The sequence below is a fragment of the Camarhynchus parvulus genome, chromosome 8, assembly GCF_901933205.1.
Source record: "Camarhynchus parvulus chromosome 8, STF_HiC, whole genome shotgun sequence".
Taxonomy (NCBI): domain Eukaryota; kingdom Metazoa; phylum Chordata; class Aves; order Passeriformes; family Thraupidae; genus Camarhynchus; species Camarhynchus parvulus.
Window position 1 is genome coordinate 14,589,351 of NC_044578.1, and position 23,065 is coordinate 14,612,415.

At 39.3% G+C, this 23,065-nt stretch overlaps 1 protein-coding gene across 3 annotated transcripts; it reads left to right on the forward strand.

The window, feature by feature from the left end:
* Positions 1-647: 647 nt before the first annotated feature.
* SH3GLB1 (SH3 domain containing GRB2 like, endophilin B1) lies at positions 648-22,485 on the forward strand. 3 transcript variants are annotated; one of them, XM_030953212.1, is made up of 11 exons: positions 648-905; positions 3,691-3,832; positions 6,364-6,492; positions 7,192-7,325; positions 7,707-7,799; positions 9,800-9,886; positions 11,264-11,287; positions 15,190-15,279; positions 15,740-15,840; positions 20,813-21,044; positions 22,013-22,485. In XM_030953212.1, the coding sequence occupies exons 1-11, from the start codon at positions 834-836 to the stop codon at positions 22,118-22,120; spliced, it is 1,212 nt and encodes a 403-aa protein (XP_030809072.1). In that variant the 5' UTR covers positions 648-833; the 3' UTR covers positions 22,121-22,485. The 3 variants fall into 3 exon arrangements, with proteins under 3 accessions (XP_030809072.1, XP_030809073.1, XP_030809074.1); XM_030953213.1 differs by having other exon boundaries at positions 9,800-9,838; XM_030953214.1 differs by lacking the exons at positions 9,800-9,886; positions 11,264-11,287.
* The last annotated feature ends 580 nt before the right edge of the window (positions 22,486-23,065 follow it).

Sequence of the window (23,065 nt, forward strand, 5' to 3'; positions counted from 1 at the left end):
GGGCTAAGGCTGGTCCCGAGGCAAGAGCGGCGGAAGCAGCCATGTTGTGGCAGTTTTGCCCTCCCCTTGGGATGCCTTTCGCAGCTGCAGCGTGCCTGGAGCTCTAGGTGGTTTCCGAGACGCTAACCCTAGGCGTAACCCTAGGCAGTCAAAGCAGTCTAGGGCTAAGGCTGGTCCCGAGGCAAAAGCCGGGCCGCGTTCCCTGCGAGCGGCAGGATTCCCACGCTAGGGGCGCGGACAGACGTGCCCGGGGGGTCACCCCCGCCCGCCCGAGGGGACTCTGCCCGTGCCGCCCACCCTGCTAGCGACTCTTCACGGCAAAGGCCGCGCCCGGCTCCCAGTCTCCTTCGCCCAGGGCTGGCGGGCAGGCTAACCCGGCACCGGAGCAGCATGCCGGCTAACCCCAAGCATTGTCGGCGGCCTTCGGGGTTAGTCGGCATGAAAACTCGGCCCTGATATCACTGCCAGCCCGGCCACCCCGCCCCGCCCCGCCCCGCCCGCCGTCGCCTCACGCCAGCGTGGGGCGGGCCGGGGCTGGAGCTGGAGCGCGGCGGTGCTGGGGAGGGAGTAGGGCTAGGGCGGAGCAGGGCCAGGGCGGAGCTGTGGAGGAAGGCGGCCGAGGGGGAACGGGGGCCGGGCAGTCTCGGGCCGGGGCGGGGCGGCTGCCGGTTCCGCTCCCCCGGCCGATCCGGGCTCTGAGCTGACGCCGCGGCCCCGCCAATCGGCTGCGGCCGGGCCGGGCCCGGCACCGCCCCCGGCGGCTCCCACAGGGACGGGCCGGAGCGGCCGCCGCCGCCGCAGGTGCCCGGGCTGAGTCAGCGCCCCCGCCCAAGATGAACATAATGGATTTCAATGTGAAGAAGCTGGCGGCTGACGCGGGCACCTTCCTGAGCCGCGCCGTGCAGGTACGAACCGCCTTCCCCTGCCGGGGCTCCGCCGGGACGGGGTTCTGCCGGGGCGGCCCCACGCGAGGACGCCCCAGCCGGGTCGAGGCCGAAGGTGGCTCCTCTGGGCCGCCGCCGCCGCCGGGCCTGGCGCGGGGCGCTGGCCGGGGCGCTGGGCTCCGCCCCGGGGGCCGGGAGGGGCCGGGCCCACCGCGGGCTCCCAGCTCGGAGGGAGCGCTCGACCCGGCTGTGCTGGCGGGGGCGAGGCCGGAGCGTTGGCCGGGCCGGGCGGCGATGGGCTGCTGCGAGAAGTCTCCAGCCGGCCCCTCCGGCCGTGGGCTGGGCGGGCCCGGCGGTTCGGTAGCCAGGCTGCACTACAGCAGCCTCGGGGGGCTGCGGGGGTGACAGCCCAAGGTCAGACAGGCAAAGAGGGGAGAAGGCGCCAGCACTGGGAGCGCGAGATGCGCAGGCATCAACTGCCGGGAGATACGGCCGGACTTTGTGCATGCAAGGGACAAAGGTGTGTCTCGCCTGAAATAAGCACCTGGGGTTTACTGGCTGGTAGAAACGTGTTCATATCGCTCCTGATCGGTAAAAATCGAGTTCTCGTGCGATACATGGAAGCCCAGTATGTGTCTGCTTAGGCTGTTTGGTTTGTTTTACCTTTAGTATCGTTTTTAAGCTAGTTTGATAGCCCATTGTTTCAGATTTGGTCTTCCCCTTTCTTCGCAGTAAGGGCATTGTAACTGTTCCTTAGCGCTTGTCTTGAGCCATAATCCCCTTTCCTTATATAATCAAACTTGAACAGATTCGCTGTATGGAGATGGGCATCCAAGCAGTATATAGTAATCCACTTTGGTTTCTTATGAGTTCTCACTGGGTCACAGTCAGATTTGGAATGTGGTGAGCGTTGTTATCTAGTCTCGTCAGTCTGATGTATTGCCCTAAATCTCAATATTCAAGCAGAACCAATGATCAGCAGCACAGCAGAGCTCTGAAAATGCGAACTCGTCAAAAAATATTGTTCAAATTCAAATGAAGTCCAAGCAGTCATTATAGCTTCTCTTTGTGGTGGAGATATTTCCATGCTTCCCCCACTGTTTCTGGCTTCTTCCACATCTACCCGCTTCCCAGACCGACTCTTCCTTTCCTGTCTCCACTTTCTCTTTTCTTGTAGGACAAGGGAAAAAAAGGAGATGCAATTTCACCCTTCATTGTAAGGTCTTGTGATGGGGCCTTGTGATTTCATTTAAGTGTATGTGTGAAATCTAACATTGTGATCTTCACTTAGCAATCTTCACACTGCTGAGATGATTTATGGAAATATTAATAAGAAATATTAATAATTTTATCTACAAATACTCTTAGCTGTAATTAATTATAAAAAATAATTCCACACCTATTTTTACTGTATTGTAAAGAATCTGTACAAAGTTTTTGAGAACACCTGGCATGGTTTAAAAAGCCTTTTAAACAGCAGCAGTAGTAGTAGTATGTCTATGAATAAATTCCCTTCTTCCCTATACAGCAGCTGAACTTTCTCATGCCTGCAGTTTGCTTTTATGTAGAACTGCAAATGCCAGAAGCATTTATCAAGATGTGCATGCTATCAAAGTTGGTGAATCTACATGTGGCAGAAATGAAAACAAACTTGGACAATGCAGTTTACTTCTATTGTATTCTATTTCTTACTGGCCACCAAAGAACTTGTTAAGAGTGGAATTGGACAGTCAGAATGCTTCCAGTCCTGTTAAATTCCTAATTGGTAAATTTGTTAGTGACTTAATCATAAGTCAGGTTCTCCTGAGAATGCCTGACTTTGAGCAGGGGGCTGTCAAGGGATGGGATCTTTGCTGGGAGGAGCTGCTGCTCTGAAGGGGGAGGGAAAGCCCTCACTTCCGCCTTTCCTTGCTTCCCTGATGTGAAATGTGGAGCTTCTCCCTGTCTGGGATTGAAAAACAAACTGCTTGTGGATTAGTAAGACTTGGCATGAATTTTGTATCAAGTGAAATGAATTGTCTGATGGATTTATTTAGCTAAATGATGTTATATTGTACTTCATGGTCACTAAAATCACAGCTTGGATGAGAACAGCAGAGGTGGTCTTACTGTTTCTGTGAGGCATAACAGGACACCTGAAGAGTTTATCAAGCACTGGTTTGTCCTATTCTAAAAAGCAACTCCCTGCCTCCAAAGAGATAGATTTCACAACTTCCCAAGAAAGTTTGTTTTAGCTTTTAATCCTTGTCTTTCGAAGCTTTCCTTAATGTCTAATTATAATTTAAATCTTCTTAGTGTAGTTTAAACTCCCTATTTTTGTCCTGTTTCCTCTGGACAGGACTTTTTTTCAATATATTCAAGGTAGCTGCAATCAGAATCTGTTTTATCTTCAGGTTTTACACAAGGATAATTGACAAACAATTACAAAACATACAAGATTGAAGTAATCTTTTAATTTTCTTTATTACCTCTGAACTTCCATTATGGTTAATGTTTTAAAGAACACTGTGCAAAATTGGACAAACTGCTTCACGTGAGAATTCTCAGTACCAAGTTTAGCAGCGGATTTCTTCATAATGTTACAAATTACCTTTCACATATTTTTCTGCCCTTTTTTTAATCTGATAATATGGATGTGTTGGTGAACTTAACAGCTTTCAAATTTGTCCTTAGATTTTTACTGATGACTGGGGCATGGTTATATCTTTTAAAACATCATCTTCAAACTAATGTAAGTGACTGTTTTAAATTTATTCTGGAAAATTATTTCTATGAATTGAATATTTTTAACTTGACTAACCTGCAGTTCACAGAAGAAAAGCTTGGTCAGGCCGAGAAGACTGAACTGGATGCTCATCTGGAGAACCTTCTCAGCAAAGCAGAATGCACTAAATTATGGACGGAAAAAATAATGAAGCAAACAGAAGTATTATTGCAGCCAAATCCAAGTAAGGAGCCCTTCAGGTTTTTGGTTTCAACTTTTGAATTAATAGATATGCCAATGTAAATATTTACTTCAATAGCTATTGCATAAGTAATGACTAAATACAGCAGTTTTAAAATTTGAAGGCTGCAGTTATGGAAGGCACATGAAGAGCCGGTAAGATTTGGAGTCACTGCCGATTGCTGATACTTCCTGAACCTTTCCAATGGGGAAAACTTTATACTGAGCTTTTTAAACTGCGGTATTGGTTCCATACTCTACTCAGTCTCAGGTTGATTGGATTTTTGAATTGTTTAGTGTTTAATTGAATTTCCCATTCTAATTCCAGATATCTTGGATAGCTGTAAGAACTCTGAAGTTCTTTATGGGGTAGATACAGTGGCTCAAGAAACTTCATTACTATTTAATTATTTAAACTGTCTGCACAATACTAATCCACTTGAAGCAGGCAAGATGAACTAAAATACCTGTGTTTAACAATTCCATTACTGAAGAATTAGCACCCTACTTGAGCAATACAAAAAGTGTCAAATATGATTTCATCACTGTTGAGTCTCTTACTGTAACAGCAACAGAAAAAAACCATGGGCAGAAGTAATGAAGTTTTATGGTATGTTAATTTTATTTGTTTATGAAATTGCTGCTATGAGTAGTAATGTTGAGGACATCAGTTTCAGACTCATCCTACAGTTGTACTAGAGTTTAGAGCTATAGGAATTTGCTTAGTTACAGATCTAAATTTTAAGTCAAGACCTGGTGTCCAGTCAGTGGGTGAACTACTTCACTGAAAAAATCTAAACCTCCTTTGGGTTTGCTCAAATGATAATTTTATAAAACTGCTATTAGTTCTGCACTGAAAACAAATGTTCTCCTTGTAATGACATACTGAGCTTGGATTTATTTGTAAAGGTAAATCATACACTGCTAACACTTCTCTAATGCCAAATGGATAAATTCTTTATTACAGAGATGCTTGAAGTATTACTTTGGAAGTGTGTTGCATCTTTTACTTCCATAAGAACAGTATTTTAAAAATAAACCAACTAATCTTGTGGGAAGGATGCAGCAGAAAATTCTAGCTCAAGTTTCTACTTTTGTCTAGGCCAGAGGAAACAGTTGTCAGTTTCATTCAATTCAGTATTTTCACATCTCTTGAACTTCTTCAGAAACTTGTCAACTTTGAATATTGAAGCACTGACTGGAGGCTAGTGGAAGTGTATACAGAAGTTTCAGTGGAAGGATGATATATAGTAATGTCTCAGTTCTGCTCTGCAGTCCATTTTCTTATGGCTGAAAAGACTCACCATTGAGCAGTGATCTTTGTGAATGTAACTTCAGCTGTTTGCTGGCCTACTTGGGAGAAGGATCACATGCTGCAGAGAGCTGCTTTTGGTGCTTGTTAATGGAGTGACCCTGTCTGGGGGAGGAGTCCCATTTATAATTGTACCTATAGATCAGACCCATGTAATAGTCCAATAATTTTAGATTACTTTCCAGTTCTTTTGTGATTTAGTAAAAAAGAAATATTATGGCTTGAGTAAAGAAAACAAATAACTTCTGATAATTTCTGGTTCAGTCTTGCTGCCAGGGAATGTGCTGCTACCCATAATTGTCTGTCTTAGATTAATTTTTGTGACTTCCATGAGAGAGTAGTTATTTAATCCACTGCTGTTGTCTAATTAACAGGTAGTATTAAAGTGGCAGGTTTGTTCGCTGGAAAGCTTCTTTGTGGTTGTCTGTACTATTGTAGGCTGAAATTAGTTCTTACTGACTGTATAAATAAAGCCAGCTAGGTGAGAAATGAAAGCAGTTGGTCAGAGAAATTGGATATTGTGTCTGAGGAGTTTGCTTTTTCAATTACAGAGTCCCTGTTTAGGTGTGTGAGGCCTTTCCACCTAAGAAGCTCCCTGTGGCTTAGTATTGTGATAGATGGGTAGTAATACTCAAATAGTCTCAACAAGTTTTTCTGAGAATTTTGTTGCTCAGACTAAGAAAATATGAGAAGATGAGATGAAACATTTTCTAATAACTTTTAATGGTTTCTTTCAGAATGTTTCAAGGGAGCATGGGGCATGGGAAGGAGGATATAATTTCTGGGGCTATTGAACGTTCATAATATCTTAATAGGGAACTTACAGTAGTTGTTGAACTTAATTCCGACTGCAAATTGTAGCGAATTTTTTTTTCTGGCGGGGGAACAAAAGACTTTTTTTAAGGAGAAGTGTTCTGTTACTGCTCTTACTGTGGAGACTTCTGATCAAAATTCTGAAAAGCTGTATAACTATGCTAATGGAGAAGAAAAGTATACATTTTCACTTTCCCAGATGGCTCTAGGAAATACTTGAACATGGCAGGCAAACATGGAACATGGTCAGTTTTCAGGAACAGGATCTCCAGCCTAACATGGTTCACTTAATATTGAGTTTAATGGCTGGATTTTGGAATTCTTTTTTGTGTTCCTTTTTCTTGTCTGCTTGTTTCTCTTTCTAACTTATGCTTTAAATGACAGTAATTATTTCAAACACACGTTTTTAGATGCCAGAATAGAAGAATTTGTCTATGAGAAGCTGGACCGCAAAGCACCAAGTCGCATGAATAATCCAGAGTTACTAGGCCAGTATATGATTGATGCTGGGAATGAGTTTGGCCCAGGAACAGCCTATGGTAAGAAGTAAAAAACTGCACAGATACAGGCTTTTTTAACAATATAAAAATGTATTTCTTGTCTCCCTCTAGATAAAACTGTTGAATGACATTTGTATCAGTTTGAGTTGACTTGCTGTATTACTGAGCATTAGGAGATCAAAACTAAAATTTAAAGTATTGCTCGGTTAATGTGCAAATGCATATTTAGAAGTTTGAGTGGATGGGGGTGAGGAAAAGCACATTATTTTCCAATATCTCAAGCTTTTTCCTTGCTACCAACTACTCCTGTCTTAAGAGTGTTGTGTAGGAGAGGAAGTTGTTGGATTAAAATAAGTAGGTATGATGTCCAGTTCTGAAAGAGGTGTTCACTCACTATGGAGTTGCCATAACATATGGTCTCATTGAAATCTTGCCTTGACCTGTGATTGATTATAATAAAAATGGTTTGGCTTGTTGTTTGTGTGGATGTTTATTTTGGTGTGGGGTTTTTGTTTGTTTTTATGTTGGGGGTTTTTTTGGTGTTTAGTTTTGGGGAGGTTGGAGTGGTTTTTCTGGGGGGGCTTGAGTTTTTTGCACATTATTTTCTTTCTTTTGAAGGCCCTTTTCATGGCATTGGATTGTTTTTCAAACTGCTGGCCTAAACTTTCCTGACTGTGGCAACCTGTTTTGTTAACCTCCTGCCTGAACAATATGATTAACATATTTTTTCCTTTGCAGGAAATGCACTCATTAAATGTGGAGAAACACAACGGCGAATTGGGGCAGCAGACAGAGAACTCATTCAAACTTCTGCTATAAACTTTCTCACTCCCCTAAGAAACTTTATTGAAGGAGACTACAAAACTATTACTGTAAGTTGAATTGTACATTTTTCAGAATTTCACCCCAATAGTAACTCTCAGTCTTCAAAATGTAGTAGTAGATAATGGTGCATTATTACTTTCCTCCAGGTAATATAGAAAAAATCAAGTGAAATTTGTGCCTTTGGAGTATTTTCTGTTTTTTGCCAAGGTAAAAACAAGATAATGATGAAAACATTAGTTTGGTAACTGTTGTTCTATAAGAAGTATGCATATTGAGCATAAACTGTATGAGAATAATTAGGATCTAATTCTGCCTCTCCAAATGAAGAACTTTTATTTACATGATACTTCATTAAAAGCATTTCCAAGTAGACAGTCTTTTGCTTGTATGTGTACTCATTCTAACAAACTAACCTAACTCACTTTCAGAAAGAACGTAAACTGTTACAAAATAAAAGACTGGATTTGGATGCTGCAAAAACCAGACTGAAGAAGGCAAAAGTTGCAGAAGCTCGAGCTGCAGTAAGTAGAGGGCTTTTTTTCCAGTTGGTCCATAACTTTCAGATGGATTGATACATATTTATCAACTTGACTGCTTGGTTATGTTTCCAGTCCTAGCTTCTTACCCTGGTTGTTTTTCTAGGTACTTTTGTAAAAAATGCCTTAGTGGAACACAAGGAAACCGAAGTGAGTTACTGATCAAGGTGTTAGTCTTCTACTTTTAAATATTCCATCAAGTTAGACTTACTTACTCTCTTCTTGTTTTATAGTAGATGAGCCTATATTGTCAAAAATTGATACAACCTGCCAAATATGGGTGTAAATACAAATACTTGAATCTCTGCAAATGTTGAAGTGTGGGTATGAAGTGTGTGCTTTCAACTGATGAACCTATCTATACTTCTCTCTGTCAAAAATATTTGTGGTTTCTCTTTATGTATTGCTTACTATTTTACACCACCAAACAGAGGTGAGACACTTCAACTTGTATGACTTGAACCATTCTGATTCCCTCAAAAATGCTTATTCAAGGAGATTAAATTAAAAAGGTTACTGCTTTTTAAACTCTTAAAATGCTCTAAGTGAAGGGATGGACTGTTGACTGTATGTAGTTTCATCAGGATATATTTACAGTATTTTCATAGCTATCTTTTGACTTCTTTCCTAAAGGTTCAGCAGTTAATGATGGATAGTGATTTCTCCTGTAAGGGTTAATGCAGTAAGGGTCATGCAAATAAAGAAATCCAGTTAATTTAAATACACAGGGATGGTGTACATGATGGAGAGGCAGAAGGACTGACAGATTTTGCTGGCTTTTCAAAATGGGTGTTTGTCCTGAAGGATCTCAGAGACATCGTCTTGAGCTTTGAAGTGCATCTTTGCGATGACAATCCATCTAAAAACCAACATGATCTCTACCTGACAGTTCTGCTCTTGTGTGTCAGTCCATGTCATGCACACTGTCCCTCTGTATTTAAACTATCTGTATTTTTAAATCTATGCATGCATTTTTCCTTGTGTAAATTCTCTGCAAAAAGAGTCACTTCTCTATTTGTCAAGCTTTCTTAATTTGTAAGACTAACTATGGAGAACAGAGAAGGTTTTGATCAGCAAGTAGTGCAATTTTGAAGTAATGGATAGAGGAGCATTGGATAGTAAACTATTCCTTTGCTTGACTTTGTTCAGAAGTTAAGTAAAAAAATGGTTTTATTATTAGCTTCCTTTGTGGTATGGTAGCAAGTATGGACTTTTCTTTCTAAAACAATGAGAATTGTTCACCTTGAGCTTGGTATTTAAATTATATATATATATATAACTGAAGTTTTAATTCCGTCACCAGTGCAGTCATTCAGAGCTTGGTGCCGATTGCTGCTGCTCCTATTTGATCCTAAGTATTCATACAGCAAGTATGCAGTTTTATGCACATAATTTAGTGCTGGAAGAGCATTAAACCCTAAACCTCTTCACTATTTTGCCTATACTTTGCTGTCAAAATGTATTTAAAATTAATGTGCATGTGTAAGAAGTATCAGATTGTAGAATGCTAGCAGAAATAACAAAATTGCAGCTCTTCTTTATCCTTTGCAGTATATAAGTGAGAACTAACCTGGATGTAGGTGTGATGCAAATGGGTTAGATTCTGCTGGCTGCCTTATTTATAAAGGAAGAAACCTAACAAACAGGGCTGGACTGTTAGGTTAGTGTAGTGTATTGAGCTATGACACAAATTTTTGTGCTTTACTATTTTCTGTGACGGGTTAAAGCGCTAAATTTTATCTACATGTGATTACCTATTTTTGTAACTGGGAAAAATAATTTGAAAATTGCTTATCCCATGCTTACTGTACAACTGAAACAGCTTAGTTCAGTATTTAAAATCAAAATCTAAACTGTTTTATTTATCTATATTCACTTCACAATCTTGTTTCACTTAAACTTGCAGTGCTTTGTGCTGATAATCTATTGACCTGCTATATTTGCAGTTTTTTAACTTGCCTTTGTTTTTTATCTATACACTTAAGCAACTAAACATCTCTCAGCCTGAAGAGAATAACATTATGGTAAATGTCTCTTACATGCTCAACTTGCTGCATGTAAAATGGCTAAAGGTTTGTTGGCCTCCTGTGTTCATTCATTTTCCTGTCAAATGTTTCCTCTTGCTATCCAGCTCATTTTGTTGTTTTCCATTTGAAAATGGATTGGTGAAATGCATTAAATACACTTATGTCAGTACAGTATTGGATGTTATTTTTATCAGATTATTTCTGATAATTTGAAATACACAGTATTATATTCTAATTTCTGTGATTTTATGAATGTACACTTATTATATAAAGGAGTTAATTTTTTACTTCTCAAATTATTTTCAGCTATTAGAGGAAAGAAATTATTGACTTCTCCTATCTTTTTAATATGAGTAAAAGTGAATTCTGTGAAAAAGATAGGAATATGTAGAAATTATTCCCTTCAAGCAATGTGTTACAAAGAACTGCGACTGAATAATGTCACAGAAGTTAATGGCTTAACTTAAAGTACAATGTATCCTAAACTTGTTGAAAGACTCCCTAGTGCAGCTGGTTTTAGCCCTATAGTTGTGAAAGTGGAAGAGAAAGGGATTAATTAGTTCTGTACAGCATAGACTGTGCTGTCCAGCCTGTTCTGGTTGGGGTTTGGATCTGCACAGCGTATTGGGTCTCATCTCAATTTAGTGTTCCAGATTTCTCAGCTGTGATCAGATTACAAGATGAGCAAATAAACTTGTTTGTTACAGTTTGCTCCTGCAACCTTTATACACATTTCTTCCTACTCCTGATTGTGTCATCATCTTACAGTGGCAGAAGATGAAAATTAAAGAACCACATTGCAAGAGGGAATTGAAAGAGCAAGCTGAAGTAATTAACTTTTACACTAAATCCCTTGCAGTTCTATGATTTTGCTGTGCTGCTTGCTACTACTCTAATACTCAATGTGAGATACCTCTGTAGCAGTTTCAATTAAATTTAGATTTCAGTCAAAGTGCTTGTGAAATAGAAAACTGGTAATGAAATTAGCAAGAGAAAGCATTCATCTGTTTCAGTGTAAAAATGAGAATAGCTTTCCATAATTTTCCATTATTATAACACATTAAGGTAACTTAAATTCCTCCTAAGGTTTGTCTGATTCACGTCATTTTTTAAAGTAGTTATGTCTTGTGTTGTAATAACTTGTTTTAAGTAGATTCTTGTAATACATGAGTTCTACAAGTCACACTCTCCTCAGTATCTAACTTGTTTCATAGAGGTAATGCTATCCATATTCATAGTAGATTCATTGTGTATGAAGGGCTTTGGGCAAGTGACTTGTAGCACTCCTCAAATCCCTGTGAAGTTCTGAGGACAGGAAAGTACTTAAAAGCCAAAGTGTGATTATATACTGTAATAGAGTGCCACCAATGTCTAAGTTTGTATGTTTTTATTTTCTCCTCCCCCACTATTAATGCTGACTAGATATGGGCTGAGGAAGTGACAAAAGTAAGTAAACAATTTTAAAATTGCAGAATTCTGAAATCGTAACTTGTGCTGGTCTGCTGTAATAAGGGATATTACATGTTGTTGATTTCAGTCTGATGCTGGCAGCCTGATGCATTAGATCAGAGTACACTGTGCCCCTCCAGGGCCTTTCAGGTTTCAGTGGCAAAACAATGCCTGGGGCTTGTTTTTTAGTAAGCTGTTTCTGGCTGTCACTCAGTACCAGTACCAAATGATTCTCATGGGATGAGATACAATAGACTACTACAGGACTTCTCTCAAAATTTACTGGTATGATATCCTCATCAGAACAAGCTTATTTGAAAATTTTCAGAAATATTTGGGTCTAGTAGTCTAAACTCTCCTGAAAACACTGATCTTCAAGTTTTACCCAGAACATGGAGCACCTCACCTTTCTCCCCAGTGTCGCTAGATCTTCAGCAGCCTAAGTTAGGGGGTAGGCACATCTGAAAACTGCACCTGCCCTGAAAGCTGGTTTGTAAGTTTAGCATTAGCCTTGGGATGGGCATTGCAGCCTGCTCTGTTGTGCCACCCCTTGGCCAGGGACAAACTTGGAGGAGCTAATGGGCTGTTGGGCAGTGGCTGCTGTGGTGCCTTGAGAAGGGCCATTCATTTTCTGTAGGCTCACTGGCTCTGACAAACCAGCATTGGCAGCAGGCTGTGAGGGGATGTGCTAGCAGGGAAGGAGGGGTTTCTTAGTGGATTTCTGTAGAGGAGGGGTAATTAAAGTTATGTCAATAGGAGGAGAGCAGGGGCTTTGGAGTATGGTTTTTAATGGGGAACTAGCTAGGCAGCTGTGGGAGGTGTAGGGAGAAGCTGGGATATTTCAGCTTCAAGTGAAATCTTGGGAGTTGTGGGAATTGCTCTTCCAGCTTTCTGTGAGTTATGGTGCACACAGGTGAGGATGAGTGCGACTTCAGAGGACAGGAGGCATTTAAAGTAAAGGGAGGGTTAACTGTAAAAGGAGGATGAGGTCAACTTTGATCCTAAAGTTTGGGAAGTATTTAATGAAGTAAGTAACATTGGAAACAGGAAACCTCTCTGCTGGTCCTATATTGGGGAACAAATGGCAGGGAAAGAATACTGCTGTATTGAAAACTAATCTTGAAGCTGTTTGCTTTTCAGAGACAGGAACAAACAATTTTAAGGGCAGCGAAATTTAACAGATTATGTCTGGGAAAGAAGAAATACTACAAAGTGCTTAATTATAGCAGAAAGAAGACAAAAAACTTTAGCTTTTGCAATAAATTATGTAATTCAAGGTCCCCTTTTTTATGTAGTATATAACTAGCAGAGACTGTTGAGAAGAAATGACAATATTATGTACAGCCAACGGAGCAGTAATCCATCCACATTTCTAAAGGCAATCTATCCTTCTGTGTTTGAGAGTTGGAGGAGGAGATTCATAGATGTTTTCAATTGAAATATAAGCTTCCCAGCAAAAAATTCAGACCATCCAGTCATCTCTGGCTCAGTTACAGGGTTTTTTTGAGTTAGAATAAAAGATGTGCATGGTGGCACAAATGACAAACTTTCTTCAGTTTAGCTTCCTCTAACTCTGTATTTCAGAAGGAATATTGAATAGTAGGCACAGCTGTATATCCACTACCAGTGTTTTACTCAAAGCATATCTGGTAAAACAGCATTAGCAAGGTCATTTCATTTCATATGCTTTTATGTGTGTTGTCCCTTCACTGCAGGATTACACGGTATTTCTAAGAGGTCCTGTACTCCTGTGTGAAATCTGGGGAGATTATTTACATATGAATACTCAGATTCAAAACCTGGGATCATATTCTGTAATTGCAGAGCAAGTATGATTTTGAGGGATCTTCATGAGACATACCTAGTGAGGCCTTTTAATGATCCTAAAACCACAATACAACTGCAGCTGGGAAGTTTACTCTTGTATTTTTGAGCTCTTCACTCTGATCAGAAATAAAGGTGATCAGGCCATAAACTCCCCAGATTATAAGTCATTTGGTTTTCACCTTTACCTCAAGGTGTAGAATAGATGTGCTGTCCTGCTACGGTTCACTTAGCAGTACTGAAAATAGGGATGGGCAAAACTCATTAAAGACATCATTGCATAATTCAGTTAATGTAAATCTCTATAAAACCAGTACATTGCGCTTTTGTAAATATATTTTAAGCTACTCTGTATTAAGTTAATATGTGTTACCACATTACCTACTTTTCCTTTTTTTTACAGAAGGTAGTTAATTTGCTAGAATGTTGTTGAAACAAGTATAATTATTTTGATGGATATGTCCCCTTCTAAGTTGCTGTTCTCCTGTATTTACTTAGCTGACAGGGAGACGGAAACACATTAGCAGCTGCTGACTTCAGAGAAGCAAGAGACAAAATATTTCTCTCCATATAAATTATTTACTTATTGCTTTGATAGGTTTTTAAAAGAAAATTAAGATGTTGCTTTTCTTTCCCTCTTGGCTGTCAGATTAGCTTTTTTCATCTCTGTTCTTACATTTCTTTCAAAGACTGACAGATGGATTTCGCTGCTGCTAATTCAAATTTAATCAGAAAATTCCAAGCAAAGATTCTTTCCTCAACAAACTTTGAAGACCTAATTAATTTGAAACTTGATACAAACACTACTATGTCAGTTTTGAGTAGGAGGCACATGGTTCCCTTTAGGTACTTCTTCAGTGTTTAATTACTGTGTAAGCTCTTCCAGTTGTCGTGACTTTTAGGTAACTGTGTCATTCTTCTGTGCTCTTTTCTGAGGTTCCATGCGACTTTTCATACAGATTAACATTAGCTGAGTGGAAGAGCAGCATGGTTGCAGACACATAAAATGCTTTTGAAACCAGTGTTTTACCTGGTATCACCTCATTTTTTTCACCTGGTATCACCTCAATTTTCCTGATAATATATTTCTCCTTTCTGAGAATAATAATTGATGCATCTTGGACCTAATGTAGGTTTTTGCCCTTGGGTTTGTTTTCAGAAACAAGGCACTAAATGAATATAAGCATTGAGGCGAGGTAATCCAGATTCCAGGCTGGGGACATTCTGTCTTGGAGCAATGAATCTTAGAGCACATATTCTGTATATGTTTATTTAGTGTAATTTTTTTCTTCCTCCCCCCCAGAAAAAAGTACTGTAAAGTAATTTTGCCTGTGCTAGATTGAAGTAATTTAAAACTTAAAAATAATTCAGAATTATATGTAACAGGGAATAAATTTGAATTATTGAAATATGAACCTTTTACATAATTTTTAATGGAGATTTTACTCTAATTGTAGCACCAAGTGTTAGAACATTTTGTATAGTTCAGGTTTATTTATTTCAAAGACTCCTTGATTACAAGCTCCAGAAATAATTGTAGTAGTTTGGTGGCCAGTATAAGGCATTAAATTATGAGACATTCTGGTAAAACTTCACATCAAAGATTTGTGTATAGCTGATTGTTGTGCAGTTAGATGGCAAAAATAATGTCAGATTTACCCTGAATTATTTCATCATAGACCTGTTCAGTTGATGTATAGAAAAAAATTACATTATTCTTGGCTGCCATTGGTATGCTGACAAAACCCCTGGTGCAAACGTGGTTGTGCCAGTGAACACTTGGTTTGTTATTGGGAGAGGTGGGGTAATACTGCTGACAAGGAAATGCCTTTCTTTTGCATATGTAGTAGGTGTCTGATAATAAGCTGCTTGCTGTGTACACAGGGTCTCCACATTTCTGAACCCAGAATGCAATTACTGGTTTTGCCTAGTAAAGATCTGCAAAGAAAAGCCCATTTCAAACACCTAATTCATGCATTTGTTTGAGCAGTTCTGCATCAGGTGGGACTGTTGCAGTGGGCAGGTGTAGCACAGAGCACTGTACCAGTACCTGATGTGCATTCTTGTCTTTTTAGTCTGAACAGGAGGTGCGAATTACTCAGAGTGAATTTGACCGTCAAGCAGAGATTACCAGACTGCTACTGGAAGGAATCAGCAGCACACATGTGAGTACCCAAAAGGTGTTGAGGTGGAAAGGCAATATCAGGTGCCTTCTAAAGAGAGCTGCTGTAAACTACTTGGGAACTCTGGTCTGTGAGGTTTCACTTCAGTGCATTAAAGCATCAAACCACAAGGGTTGGGGTTTTTTTACAATTCTAATTTAACTGAATTTAACTTTACTTTCCCATTAACCTTGAGAATGCAGAAGTTTTGATTTTCCTTCTTTATACCCAGCTTCCCATTCATCAGATCAATTGAGTGTTGAAACCATAAAAATGTTTACTCAAGTATGTTAATTCTTGTGACATTTTATTCTGTTTACCTGGTAAATCCAGGCACTCTGCCTATCTGGTGTTTATCCCTAAGTGCCAGTATTGGCATTAGCACCTGACTAGGTGCCCACTCCTTCTGATGCACCTGGGTGCCCTCGTAGACTAAACTCTTGAATTCTTTGCTGTGTTACAGGCACATCATCTCCGCTGTCTGAATGACTTTGTGGAAGCTCAGATGACCTATTATGCACAATGTTACCAATATATGTTGGATCTCCAGAAACAACTTGGAAGGTAGTAATACTGTATAAACTTCAGGAAAAAGCTGTTTTTAATAAACACTTACTAATAGTAGGAAAACGTACACTGATAGAACAGTGGTGGACACACAGGCATGCTGGACTGAAAGGAAATGTATCTGTTCTCAGGTAATAACAGTTCTCACTGTTCTCAGTGCAACTACTTCCCTAGGCCTACACACAGCACTAAGGCTTTTTAAGAGTTGATCTATTGAGATTTTATATATTGTGTATTTGAGGAAGGTGAGCTCTTGGTAACATCATTAAATGTGACAAAAAGAAATTTCTAGAGATTTATTTATAGTCTCAGTTGTGGTCTCAGTATTTCAGTTGTCTTATGCTTCATGCTACTAAACCACTGTGCAATGTGGGAAAAGTTTTTATACTTCCTGTAAATTCCTGTTGCCTCTTAATTCACTACAGGTCATTATTGATTTTCTGATGAAACCCTGTTCTCCACTCTTAACTGAGTTGCCAGCATAGATAGTGTATAGGGAGAAATCTACTTCATCCTATCTATTGTCCAGAGCACACACAGTAGAATGAACAAGTTTGTCTTGTTTCATGGGTTTAGCATTTTTAAAGTAAGAGAAGAAGCTGACATTAGTTTTTGCTCTTAATCCTTTTTCTGTGATGGGTGGGCATGTAGAGATCCACATACTTACATTTCATAGTTTCTCTATTCTAATTCTTCACAAATCACCCTTTCTTAGAGTTACACAGATCGTGTTATTTATATGAGTGTATGCACTGAAGAATTGTCTGTACTTTACTGTAGTGTCTGTTCTAGGTAACTGTCTCTGAGGAATCTGTGTTTATGTTTTCCCTGACAAGGAAGTAAAAACAAAAGTGTTCTTGAGTCTTGCCCTTTTCCTGACTTGCAACTTCCTGTGGCATTTGATTTCCTCAGTTTGTTTAAATGTGTAGTTTAAAGATTTCTTTTTTAGTCTTGCAAAAGACTAAACTCCTAAATTGTAGTTTAAAGTGTTTAAAATTTCAATCCAAAAAAAGCTGCATCTTTAAAGTTACCTCGCAGTCTAATACATTCCAGATAGTCAACTATAAAATGTGGTAACACATAAATACAAGTTATGGAATTGAAAGCTTGAAAACAAACATTTACAGTATTAAGGAAAAGCAACTATTAAATTAGAAATAGAGTGAAATCTAGTACATAACTATTTTTAGAGGATATTTTTAAAATGTGTACTTTTATCCTGGTGTATTTATCAAACAGGAAGTCTTAAACATAATACCCTTATTCTGAGGAATAACATGTTCCTCTTTAAATTCTGCTTTAGGATGTACAGCTTGTCCCAGAACTGCTGTTTTTGTTAAAAATTTGCGTAAGTTGCTACCAGGTATAAAAAAAGTGTATTTGGAGAAAATAGTGCCTTTAGGAAAACAGAAGGGTGCATCTTTATGTGTCTGTGATCTGATTAGTATTTTTAATAAAATTACTATGACTGGTAGAAAACCGAAAGTATTAAAGCTTTGCAAAATTCTAAGTGCCTCTAACAGTGAAATGAAGTTTCCCTGCCTATGTGGATTAAAATAGTTATGGTATTAAATCTTGGGTGTGTCTTTCCTTCCTTGTGAAAGGAAATCCCACTGAAGTATCACAGAGCACTGGGACAGGGTCTCAGGTTGTGCTCCTTGCTTCCATTTATAGGGATGTGGTGTGTAGCCCTTGCAGTAAATAAGCAGATGAGTAGGTTTGTGTTCTGTGCTCCTGAGGTTATGTGGGCACATAGAGACCAAATAAACAACTTAGGCAGCTCAGCTAGATGTGGGTTGTGCTGTTGGTTAACATGTAGTGCTGTGTTACACAGCTTTTCACACATCTAAGAATGGTATTGTGCAATATTCTCACATAAAAGCCAAGAAATGTGAAGGACTGAGTTTTGTTTTGAGGTTGTTGATGGACCAGAGGCATTCAGCCTCTAAGGGAGATCAGTTTGTTACTTAAAACAGAAACCTGGTTCTCAGAGGAGATGCATGTGATATTTTACCTGGGTCAGAATCTAGGGCATACACCCCTTACTGGTTCCAAAGCTGAGCACTGATCTTCCTGATGTGCTCTCCAGAGGCAACTGTAAGGAGGGTGGGGGGAAAACTTGGACTTATTTCTCTTTATATAAATAGACATATTTTTATGGATGTTTCTCTTCAAGGCAGCACCAGCTGCTTATCTCTGTACTGCCTTCCCCTTCTGTGAGGCTGGATTGATTCTTTAAATCAAATCTCCCTTTTTTCTTATTTTCAGTTCCTCAGTATGAACTAAACAAATCTATTTCAAATATTATGGTATTCTGGCTGCTTTTTTCCTTCCTGATAACTGCTTTTGCTCTGAAGTTTCTCAGCTTCCCTGACAGATAAATGTAAGCTGTGGCATAATTCTTTCAGATTATCTATTACTAGTATCTTACTCTACAAGCTGTGAAACTCCTGTTACTCAAGCATTCAAAATAAAAAACCCTGAACCAGACAATCTCTGTACAACTGAAGCCTTCCAGTAAAACGTCTTACATATGGCTTTGCAAAAGGAGTGAGACTTAATGCTCCACTGATTGACAGACTGGTTGTAAAGTTTTGGCTTTCTGTTCCACTGATTGTACAAACCAGTGACCCTTTGAACTGAGCAGAATAACTTACAGGTAATTACTGTGTTAACTGAGAACAGGTTTAGCAGTATATTGAATAGTCATTTAGCAATATTGAGAAACAGCTGATTGTCATTTAAAACTACATCCCTCTGGTTGAATGCCAACTAATCATGTAATAAATACATCATGAGGCACAGCTGAGTTATACCTACAGAAATGTGGGGTCTGGTTTTGACTCCTTTTATTCTGCTTGTTGGTTTGTTCAGGGAACATGATGAACTAGTTTGAAAAACTAATCTAGCAAATGAGAAAAAAAATCCAAAATAATTTTGTGGAGTTGCCTTCTCTTCTTGGTGAGTTGAACCAACTCTTTATGATAAAGTTGGGGTCAAGGTAAGCCACAGGGGGAAGTGGGACTTCCTCCTTTGCACAGTAGTAAGCTGCTGCCTAAAATCAGAGCAGCTTCCTGAAAGTCTTCTCAATTTTTATGTGCAGTTTGGTCTGACTGTCAGGGGGTAATGCTGTCCTCCATACACTGCTGCTCTTTCCTTTCAGTCATATACAATTGTGACTGCAAGATGAGCATGTTTAAAAAGCTATTCTTATGAAAAGTTAGTTATCTTCCTGATTTTTGATTAGTTCAGATTGTTGAATCAAAAGCAGCAGATTGCTAGATCTGACTCAAATGGTAGAGAATGAACATTTGTGCTCAAAAGGGGTACAGGAGTGGGTCTGCCTTGTTTGGTGGCGCTGTGCATTCACCAGGTTAAGTATAGTGTGAGCCTGGAACGTTGCGTGCAGGACTGCTGCAGCTGTTACAGATATGAGCTGTGTTTGTTCCACTATTTATTGTCACATGAACCAAAAATGCTGCATTGATGGGTTTAGTTTTTTCCTGTATTAGCTCCCTAAAGCAGCTCCTCTTACGATCATATGAGCACTAATAATGCTGCAGACATGGTTATGGGAATATACTGATGTGGATTTACATGGGTACAGTTGCCACTGAACTGCACCTTCAGAAAGAATCTGACTGGGGTGCAGAGGTGGGCAGGGATGAGATGAGGCTGTTTTCTGGTGGGTTCATGTGCATGGTATGGATAGATCGTCCTTACGTCAAAGAGCAGGCACATGAAAGGAGGGGGGAGGCAAAATGCCCAAATCCCAGATGTTAATGGAGAGGCATCCGTGTAGAAGGAGTGATGAGGGAAGTTATGTGCGGGAATTCACTGGTCAAAAGAATGGAAGGAAATACAACTGCCGTTCCAGGTCATCATGACTCAGTCTAACTCATAGTTGCTGGCCCTTTTTTACTGCATCAGCTCTGTCACTTTTTAAAACGTCTGTTGACCTACTCTTTAAGGAAGAATCCAGATGGGTGTTAGAACCAAGTAAGGAAGCAAAGAGACAAGAAATTGTTACATCAGCTGCTAAATAACTGAGTTTAGTCTGCCACAGGACTGCATCCCAGAATGTCGGGCAGAGTGACATGAAATTTTCTCAGAGCTCATCATTGCTGGTCCATTCTTCCTACTCCACTGCCCCAAAATCTCTTGCTGCTTTGCTCTCCTTTTTGCTCCTTCCATTTTTCAGTCATGTTATTCTGTGCTTTCCCTTGTGTCCGCTCTATCACTCAGAACAGTTTTTTGTGACTGAGCTCATTAACTAAGTAGGAGATTATACACTTTTTTCCCCTCTTTTTCAGTCAGGTTAATGAATTTAATTGACTTCATGGCAGGCACTATGGCTGGCACTGAGCAAATAGCAGCCTGACCTAGAAATGAGGATCTTAAGTTGATATAAGTTCATTTTGAGTGTAAAAAATATTTTTTCCTTCACAGCATGAAGTTAGCTGAATCAGTGAACTGATTTAGATTACAAAAATAGTTGTGTGGTTTTTCTTGCTTTGAGAGGGGGGCTGTGGTTTTAAGTTGTATTATATTTCCCTGATCTGGTTCGTCAGCACAATCTTTTGTGTAACCACATAACTGGGGAATGAGCAGGAGGAGGCGGAGGCTACTTTTCCTGGCAGAGCTGTCAAAAGAAATGTTTATCAAAGTACAGTTTGAATTAAGTTTGACCAACAGTGCTTTCTTGGTTTTGCCTTTAAGAGACATGTATTCAGGGTTTTTTAAGGTGGCAGTATTCTTTTTAGATTATATTGATTTGATTTATGCTACTTATCAGGAGCAGGTATCTTTATTTATGTTATACAGCTCTCAGTGCTATTCTCTTACTGCTGTCTACTGGTGTTTATTGCTGATAAAAATAAGAATGCTAATTTAGGCATGGGAGCATGTATAATACCCTGTGTAAAACAGATTCACTCAGAAGTATTTTTTTTTCTTTTTTCTCTCACAGCTTTCCATCTACTTTCCTCTCTAACAACAATCAGTCTTCCACAACTCCTGCGCAGAGTGTTTCCTCTCCCTCAGTCTTAGCCTCAGCCTCTGCTTCACTGCCTTCAGTAAGCAATTCAATGGTTACTTCAGGCCTCAGTGAACTGAAGTCGTCAAGTGGCAGCAGAAAAGCAAGAGTTCTCTATGATTATGATGCTGCAAACAGCAGTGAATTATCTCTACTTGCAGATGAGGTAAGAGTTTTCTATGTACCTTAATTATTTGAAAGTAAAATGGGAATGTTTGTGAGTAGCCAGTTGAGATATGCTACATCAAAAAGTCTGTGTAGTTGATTTTTTTAAAACTAAATTTCAATAATACCCTTGGAGCATTGTCCTGTACCTATGTATCCTAATATTCTGTAGTGAGAGCCACCATCTGTGACACCATCTTAGCTTGCAAGAACATTTGCTGGACAGTCAAGATGCAGTTCTGCTGTCTACTTCTCACCACACCTTTAGCACTATTTTCAATGTGATTAGTCTTTCAAACATTGAATATTGCAATTTGGGAATATGAAAATACAACTACTTCTTGCTTTGATGATGGAACTTGTGCTGTGTTTATTCCAGTTCCAGTTCAGTTTCAGTTGTAAGTCAGAGTCTATACAAAGCAGATGGAGATAGATGGTGAAGCACAGTGCATTCACCTGGTAATGTGAACGTAGCTTAATGCTGAAGAAGAAATTGTAAAAAGAATATTCGGGATTTTAGAGTTTTTTAATGTGCATTACTTCAGTATTTTTATTTGACTTTTTTCTTATCTAGAGAGTGACTTAGAAGCTGTGGGCTTGGATTTTCTGTAAAGATGTAGTGCATCAACACCATCTGTCTTTCTATCATGCACTCCACAGAAGTTTCTTTTAGGCTGCCTGTTAAGGCTGAGGGTGGATACACAAGTTAAAACATAATAGAAAATAAACAGTAATGAATAGAATTTCAATTGAAAAAAGGTACTTTAAAATATGATACTGTCTCTACTCTTTTCCATGGACAAATGAAATAATTTTTATGAGCATTAGATGATGTTCCATGGATGCTCATATTAAATGCTCTGTTTAACCTGATTAATCTCAATTCCAAGACACTGGGAATCACATGAAGATAGACTGACTCTCTTTCCTGCAAATGAAGTTGATAATAATGTCTTTCTCTTTTTGTAGGTGATAACAGTGTACAGTATCCCTGGCATGGATTCAGACTGGCTGATGGGTGAAAGGGGAAATCAGAAAGGCAAAGTGCCTATTACTTATTTAGAACTGCTAAACTAAATGGTTGGCCTGAATAGAGACTGTCGATTATGGCAACACCATATTTATATACAATTAACGTTATGTAAGCAGGTTTATGTGTCTTCCATGTTACTGTCTTGAGGGACAAATACCAGCCATTAAAAACTGGCTTTTCTGCCAGCATGGTTGCACGGTCAATACTCTATTCAAACTTAATGTGTTTAAAGCTTTTACTTCATGTGCCAAGAACGTTTCCTACAGATTTGTTTCTACTGAAGTTTTCACTAATACAAGCTTCTACTTTTGAGTAATCTAGATTGAAAGCAGGAAGTACTGTTTTCTACTGAAATTTTTCATTAATGGCAAAGCTTTTCTTCACATAAAATAAACTTATTGTGAACTGATGCAGGTGTAATGCACGTTATTTGAACAACCAAAACCAAATGTGACATGTAAACCATGTGGTTCTGTTCCCAACACTAGTGGAGCTCAGATGTGCTGAGGCACACGTGGCTTCTGCTGAGTGTCTTGTGCATTTAGTCATCTCTGGAAAGTTAAGGCAAGTTCCCAGTATGCTGAGATTTTAAATTGCACATAGGTGGATTGACACAAAGTAGGGACATACAATTCTGACTTGTTTTTAACCTTGCCTTGTATTTTTTTCATTTAATTGCTTTTCAGAAAAGAGACTAACTCAGTTTGATTAGTAATTATAAAAATTCTTTCAACTGCAAATCAGCCTTTATGTTAAATTAAGCACTGCATTTTGCTAAGCAAATATGCAGTGTCTCCCTACATTTAAGTAGTTGTATAGATGAGCATACAATTGTTCAGATTATAGGTTGTAATGAAATTCTGCATCCTCAATTCTTATGCAACAGTTTATTGTCCTGTTCTAATTGGATTCAATTAGTGTTAGGCATTTTGCTTTGCAAGAGAATCTCCTTACAATGCAGGAAGGAAAAAACATTTTCAATCTGAAAA